The sequence below is a fragment of the Humulus lupulus genome, chromosome 3 (genome assembly GCF_963169125.1).
Source record: "Humulus lupulus chromosome 3, drHumLupu1.1, whole genome shotgun sequence".
NCBI classification, from domain to species: Eukaryota; Viridiplantae; Streptophyta; class Magnoliopsida; order Rosales; family Cannabaceae; genus Humulus; species Humulus lupulus.
The window spans coordinates 24,868,375-24,876,297 of record NC_084795.1 but is presented as its reverse complement, the minus strand read 5'-3'; the positions used below and the strand labels follow the sequence as shown (position 1 = coordinate 24,876,297).

General features: G+C 36.2%; 2 protein-coding genes and 1 long non-coding RNA gene across 3 annotated transcripts; all 3 read right to left on the bottom strand.

Annotated features, from left to right (window-relative positions):
• Window positions 1–4,558: 4,558 nt before the first annotated feature.
• Window positions 4,559–5,413, bottom strand: LOC133823804 (uncharacterized). The gene is made up of 2 exons (XM_062256653.1): window positions 4,993–5,413; window positions 4,559–4,899 (listed from the first exon to the last, which is right to left on the bottom strand). The coding sequence occupies exons 1-2, from the start codon at window positions 5,411–5,413 to the stop codon at window positions 4,559–4,561; spliced, it is 762 nt and encodes a 253-aa protein (XP_062112637.1).
• A 92-nt stretch (window positions 5,414–5,505) lies between these two features.
• On the bottom strand, window positions 5,506–6,769 carry LOC133823803 (uncharacterized). Its single transcript, XM_062256652.1, has 2 exons — window positions 6,744–6,769; window positions 5,506–6,502 (listed from the first exon to the last, which is right to left on the bottom strand). Exons 1-2 carry the CDS (start codon window positions 6,767–6,769, stop codon window positions 5,506–5,508), a joined length of 1,023 nt encoding a protein of 340 aa, XP_062112636.1.
• Window positions 6,770–6,839: 70 nt separating this feature from the next.
• LOC133821016 (uncharacterized) lies at window positions 6,840–7,670 on the bottom strand. Its single transcript, XR_009887263.1, has 2 exons — window positions 7,586–7,670; window positions 6,840–7,073 (listed from the first exon to the last, which is right to left on the bottom strand). It is a non-coding gene; the product is annotated as an uncharacterized LOC133821016 (long non-coding RNA).
• Between the last annotated feature and the right edge of the window lie 253 nt (window positions 7,671–7,923).

Sequence of the window (7,923 nt, the reverse complement as noted above, 5' to 3'; positions counted from 1 at the left end):
GAATTTGTACTTTGGTTAAATTTATAACTACTTGAGGCATGTTTTAATTGGGAAATAAGGAGTGAATTTAGTGTGAATTTGGTGTGAAGTGAAGTTATTGTGAACCATATGTAATTTCAGTGTGAACAATGTATGAAATTGGTGTGAACCATGTGTGATTGTGGTGTGAATTTAGTGTGAACCATGTGTGAAGTGAAGTTGTTGTGAACCATATGTAATTTCAGTGTGAACAATGTGTGATTGTGGTGTGAACCATGTATGAAGTGAAGTTGGTGTGAACCATGTATGATTTTAGTGTGAAGAGTGTGTGAATTTGGTGTGAATAGTGTGTGAACGATGTGCGAACCATGTTCCGAAATTATGGTGAACAATGTGAGAATGATGTGTGAACCATGTGTGAATTTGGTGTGAATGGTGTGTGAACCATGTTCTGAACTTATGGTGAATAATGTGTGAATTATAAAAGGAAACTACACTAACTAACCCTATTAAAAGTGATTCTTGAACCTTTTCTTGATTATAATAAGCCATTATTAGACTTATTTCCTTGTAGTGAGGCAAGAGTATGATGAGAAACTTATACATACTGTCAATATCAAATTGTACTGTCTTATTTTGAAGTGTTGAAATAATTTCTAAGTGATGTGTATTATGGTATGGCCTCGGCTGAAATCATGAATATATATATACATATATTTCTTTAATATAACCAAGAAAAGGTTGACTAGAATGAGGAATGGGACTGTATTTTGAAAACTTTTGAGGAAATAATATTCTGGTTGTTGTGGGGTATGCACTATGATTAGGCTTGTTTTAGTTATAATAACTGTTATTTAAGGATGTCTCTCACATTAGTTACCATATGTACTAAGTGGTCAAGAGTAAGACATAGCTTATGTCAATGCTGGCCAGAGTTGCATTTGGTTCTGCAATTGCAGCCAAGGTGGTTTAAAATTAAGGTGACAACTAGAATTTGCAGTTGGTACACGTGGGGCTGCAAAATTGGTTTGGCAATCATTTTCTGATGTGTTTTAATAATTACACCTCTGATGCAAATGATTGGCTGAGTTATGGAAAACTTGTACGGTAGATGGCTGGTGAAAAAGGTAGAGAATAGAGAAAAAGAGAGAAGAGAAGCTCTGTAACTCTTTGAGAATAGCGAATTGAGATGGCAAGACTAGCAAAATGAACTTAGGAGACCTTCATGCTCTGAACTCCCCTGTGTTTTCTTTACTTGTCATTGCTGCAGTGTTTGGTATTTTGGTTTTGGTGTGATTTGGTTGCTGTAGAGTTTCTAAACTAGTGTACATAAAATGTACCTCAATAGTAAATTTTTATATGACCCCACAAATGTATTACCGAAAATATATATTTTTACTCTTGTTGCAAAAGTTTTTTAAATGTGGAATGGATAAATCTTTGTCACTTTTATCTTATTAAGTTATGTGTGAATTGGGTGTGAATTAAGTGTGAATCAGGATTGAAATATGTGTGAATCGGGATTGAACTATGTGTGAACTATGTGTGAACTGTGTGTGAACTGTGTGTGAATTATGTGTGAACTATGTGTGAATTATGTGAGGTTGGTGTGAATTTGGGTGAGCTATGCGTGAACCATGTGTAAATAATGTGTGAACCGTATGTGAAGAAAGTGTGAATATATTTGAGTTATGCATTAAGCGCTTATTTAATTTACCTTTTCAGATGTCACTCCTCATGCTTCCTACTGAAAGGCATTATCCAGCAAAGGCTGCGTATAGGGGAGGGAGCATTATGAGTACAATAATAGCGAAGTTCACGACATTTGACTTGTTGGAACGAGCGAAACAGTCACCATTCAAGCAATTCTTCTTAGCTCCGCCTCTACAATATTCTGGAGTTATTATTCACCAGTTACTGCTTAGGAGAGTTGTTGGTAGAGGAAAGAACGAATACTGCTTGAATTTTAATATTTGTGGTCAGAATACAAGGTTTGGAATTAGTGAATTTGGTTTGATCACTGGATTGAATTGTGGAATTTCTCCGGATCAGGCAAAGTATAAAGAAATGACCAAGAGTAAAAGACTTCTCCAAACATACTTGAACAATAAATAATGTTTGTCTTCTGAAGAATTGGAAGATGGATTCAAAAGGTGCGATGTGAAAGAAGACGTATGGAAATTAGGTCTATGTTTTTTGGTAGACTCTCTTTTATTACCTAGTGAACCAAAGAAGAAATGCTTTATTGATGTCCTTTCCATGGTGGAAAATGAAGATGACTTCTTCAACTATCCTTGGGGGAGATTATTGTACGAGAAGACATTATTTGGCTTGACAAAAGATATGGAAAGGCTAAGGAATAAATACTTGAAGAATGTTGAGCAAAAGAGAAAAAGACCAGCACCTCAGTACACAATTTATGGTTATGCCATTGCTCTGCAATATTGGGCCTATGAAATTTTCACAAAGTTCTCTGCATTTGCTGATCAACAACCCCTTGCCTTTCCAAGAATGCTTAGCTGGCCAGCGCATAAAATGCTGAAAGAGAAAGATATTGAAGGTGTATTTAAGAAAAAAAGTGTAAGTCGTTAAGATTTTATTTGAGTTTGTGATTTATAAGTAATGTTTATACCTTATTAATTTATTATTTTGTTGCAGAATCTTGTGAAGGCCATGCTCAATCCAAGACCCAAAGAGAAAGAATTTCATGACTCTATTATTCAAGGACCAGATGAACTACTCATGGGACGTGTTATTAGCTTTGTAGACGATGATGTGGAATTGGAGTTTGAAAGGGAAGAACGTGAGGAATCTCCCACAAAGCCTGATGTAGCAGATGGGCATCGTCACGAGCAAGACAAGAAAGAGATACCAACTCCTATTAACACCCACCATGAAAAGTTGTTAGCTGATATTGACACTTTGAAAAGTAACCAACAAAGAATGGAGGAGAAGTTGGATTATCTAATTGAATTAGTGCTCTCGCAACGTAAAGGTAGTGATTCTGAGGATTCATTATCAGATGAGCATCTTGCTTCACCACACCATACATTTATTATGGAGCACGTTGTTGGAGAAGATAGCCCTAGCTGTAAGGTGGTATCTCCTGGAGATATGGCTGGGGTGGAATTCAAGAGAAGGAAGGTTCCAACGAAAATAATTTTTGGTTCCGAGTTTACTGATCCAACTAAGAAGAAAAAGAAAGCAAAGATAATTGTAACTGATCCTTGTGAAATTAATCCCCTACAGCCATATGACGAAAAGCAAATGAGACGTTTTAAGAAATGGGTAATTGTTTTAAAAAAGAATGATAAGCCTATTTCTCTCTTGGCTGGTTCGTGCACTGCGAAATGGTTTATTCAGCTACTTACACCACGTACATGGCTGGACGGACTGGTAAGACTACTGAAATAATTTTTTTAAAAAAATATATATAATTTGAATGTATATATACTTATAATATTTGGCATGCAGCACATTGATGCAGCTTTAGGGTTGATGAAAGAACGAGTGTACACTTACAAGAAGACTTACTCCGAAAGATTCACCATCGTGGATTCTATGTTCCAACAGTTCTTCGAACCACATTGGGAACAATTCAACAAGAAGAAAATCAAATCAAGCTACATTTGGGCACAAGAAGTGCTTGATTACTTGGTAGGTGATGATAACAATTTCAAAAGGAGTTGGAAAGACATTGACGAAGTGTTTACCCCAATTAATTTTTCTGGGACACATTGGGTGTTGTTAGAGATATCATTGACAAGCTATCTTATAAAAGCTTATGACTCTGATATCACTGTGGTCTCCAACAAGGAGTTTGAGAATAAAATGAGCAGATGGGGAAAAATGCTACCATTTCTAATTCAATCCAGTGGGCTGTTAAGCCATAGGAAAGATGTCCAACTACAAGCATAGAAAGTGAGTTTTGAGTTCACAAGACTTGCACAGAAAAAGTGCCACAGACCAAAACTAGGTATAACTCTGTTAACCATATTTATATTAAAAGACTTTGGTCTTCCAATAATCAATATGGTCTTCCAATAATAAAAAACTTTATTTCCTTTGCAGTGGCGATTGTGGGGTATATGTCATCAAACATCTGGAGTACTTGCTAGCCAAAAAACCGCTATCCGAAGTAAATGACGACAACATGGATTTCTTTAGAAAAAAGACTTGTGTAGATTTGTTTTACCATAACTTACAACCATAGTTGTCTTTTATTTAAATATATGTATCTTACTTTTGAATGTATGAAGAAACTATGTCAACTTCATCTCATGAATTGGGTGTGAATTAAGTGTGAATCAAGATTGAAATATGTGTGAATCGGGATTGACCTATGTGTGAATTAGGTGTGAACCAGGTGTCAATTATGTGTGAATTATGTGTGAACTGCGTGTGAAATATGTGTGAATAATGTGTGAACTATGTGTGAATTAGGTGTGAATTACGTGTGAATATGAATTAGGTGTGTCCGAAACAACAAACTTTAACACAAAAAGTCATATTACTGAACCGATCTAAAAATTCAAATTCCGCAATTGAAGAGTACAAAGTAAAATAATAAAAGTACAAACTAAGCATGTCTAGACGGTGGGGGACAAACAGTGGTGCACGTCACTCGATTGTGGCCCAGGACACCACATCTACTACATCTATTTTGTTTGCTATTCTTCTCACCCTTTGATAAACGTCGTTTCTTCTTTGGACGACCAGCCTTCTGCTTCACTAAAGGAGGAGCTATCATCATACTTCCTATGTCATTTGGTATCACCCAAGATTCTTCATTACCCAGCGTATATACAGATCCACCATAGGATGACAACCACGCTTCAACTGTGTAGAATCTGGAGCATAAACTATATGGACTAATGCCACGATCTCGAGCACCAGCTAGAGCGTGTTCACAAGGAAGACCTGTCAAATCAAATCTTCTACAACTACATGTTTTCCTCCTCAGGTCGACATCTCCATCAAGATCACCATCCAATACTGTTATTTCATACTAACTAGACGGAAAAGAGAACGAGGTAGTGGACTTGTCTGCTAACTTTCGCAAATCAGCTTCCACTTCTGTGGCAAGAGGACTTGTAGCCGTTGATGCTGCAGTTCGACGCTCGAAAAACCATTTTTGTAAAGTGTGCCTCATAAATTCCATGAGACAAGTAATTGGCCACCCACGTGCCTCAGCAATGACATTGTTCCAGCTTTCGGCAATACCTGTAGTCATTAAATTATATCGATGACCAGGAAAGAAAGAACGAGCCCACTTTTCAAAACCCACTTGATTCTCTAAGTATTGAGCAATTGCAAGATCTTTGAATTTAATCTTCTCAAAATGGCGTAAAAACTCTCGCTTTCTATAAGCTTTCGCTGCAAGGAAGAATTCTTCATGGCAATGGTCAGTTTTGAACTTCGCACGGATATTCATGCTAACATGATGTATACAAGCACCGTGGTGTGCCTCAGGAAAAATTTTAGTCAAGGCACTTGCTATACTAGTATGTCTATCAGACACGAATACTAGATTCCCACTTCACCAATCGCTTCCTTCAACCTCAGTAGAAAATACAACCATGAGTCATTATTCTCTGAGTCAACTACTGAAAATGCAATTGGATATATTTGCTTGTTAGCATCTTGTCCCATGGCACATAACAAAGTACCTCCACACCGAGTAGTCAAGAAGGTTCCATCTACACATATAACTGGGTGAATATATGTTTTAAACCCCATTATAGAAACACCTAAGGCCATGAAGCAATATTTCAACCTACCTTCATTGTCCATCTGCAAATGAGTAACAGTGCCAGGATTTTTTTGCTCCATCATGTATAGAAATGAGGGAAGTTTCTGAAATGATGATTCTGGTGTACCTCTTATGTAAGCCAATGCATGCTCTCGACACCTCCAAGCTTTAGCATAGCTCATATGAACTCCATATGATAAACTCATATCTTTTTCAATTGACCTTGGCTTGTAATTAACATCATCACCCTCAAACTTTCTCCTTATGACATGTCCAATAAGCCATGGGGATGCCTGGTGGTGATCTTTATGTCGAACATCCAATGAGCATGTGTGTTCACCGAAAAATTTACGAACCTCGAACATATTGGAATTAACCAATTTTGTAGTCCTCAACCTCCATTTGCATTTATCATCAACACATACTGTACACCATATATTTTTCGCAGACTTCTTTACTTTAAACTCAAAGTTTTTCTTTAATGCATAAAGATGGAGTTTCATCTTCAACTCTTGCTTGTTCTCAAATATTTGACCCTCTTTTATTTCCCACGAATTGATACTCGAAGAAGATGTCAGTAATTGAGCTGTTGGGGCTGAAGTAGAGCCTTTTTCCCCTTGATTCAACAAAAGTGGAGTACTCCATAGATTATCTTCACCAACCTGTCTTACTTTACGACCTCTATTATTTGAGGAATCATGAATCTTCAATACTTCATTGGAGGTTGACTGTTGTAAATTATGCTTCACAAGTACATCATTGGAGGTAGACCTATCAATATTTTCATTATCATCTGAGCTTAATGCATCATTATTATCATCATCACAACTGTCTTCATTGCCATCTGCATCATTATTATCACCATCACAACTGTCTTCATTGCCATCTGCATCATTATTATCATCATCACAACTGTCTTCATTGCCATCAATGCAAAAATCATCATTCACTTTGGTTTCAATTGGAGGAATAGTATACAACTCACGTGTTTTAGTAACCAAAGGATCATTACTTCTCTTCTTTATAGTAGACACACATAGGGGTGTCCGATGATTGATAGATGTTCCTATCTCATCAAGAAAAAAAGCAACATCATCATCATTACTAATTAAAGATGGAGGGATACCTTTACTTCCAAAATGATAGATTACATTTAAGTCAAGATCAATACGAGACTTGTCAGCTCCGATTAAAGTATACAATTGATCAACAAGACTATTGTAAGTGATAGTCTTTGGCACCTTCATACCCTTGCTTTGTTTAGCACTAAATGACCAACCTTCGTTCAAAACTTGTTCCCACGATCCATTATATAACACCACAATATTTATATGTGTTTGACCTGTATAACATATGACAAAAGGTTCGAAATCCAAAAGTTATTAGGTAAAACTAGCCAAAAGAAACAAGAAATAAATGTGTGAAGCAAGCATGTGTGAACCAAGTGTGAAACGTGTGTGAACAGTGTGTGAACCCATAATGAATTATGTGTGAACCAAGTGTAAATCATATGTGAACCAAATGTGAATCATGTGTTAAGTACTCGTGAACCAAGTCTGAACCAAGTATGAATCATGTGTGAACAAAGTGTGAATAATGTGTGAACAAAGTGTGAACGCAGTGACCTAAATTGCGAAAATGTGAACCAAGTGTGAACAAAGTGTGAATAATGTGTGAATAATGTGTGAACAAAGTGTGAACACAGTGACTTAAATTACGAAAATCATTCGAAAATTCGTCATCTCAACATAAAATTATCTCTTTTCACAGATTTTTTTAGTGTATAGTAGTTCCAAAATTCTATTTAAACTATTACACAAGACACCCATAACCTATAAATAAAAAAATACTTACTCATTATCAAATCAAATGTTCAATCTTCTTCAAGTTTGGGAGATGATTTTTATTTAATCTTCTTCAACTTGGGTGAGAAGAAAAGAAATGTGGGAGATAACGTCACTTTCTAAATCTTGGTGCAAAAAAATGGTGATGACCTTTGAGATTTGATGATTTGAGAGAGAATATGTGTTTGCTATATTTTGTGAGAGTAGATCATTTCGATGGCTGCTAGGTACGTGCAAGACAAATAAAAGAGAGAACAGCTTAATATCTATTGAAGGGTATTGATGTATTTTTAAGTGCCTATAAGGTCATTAATGTGAGAAACATTAATGAGGGGTTATGGTTATAAA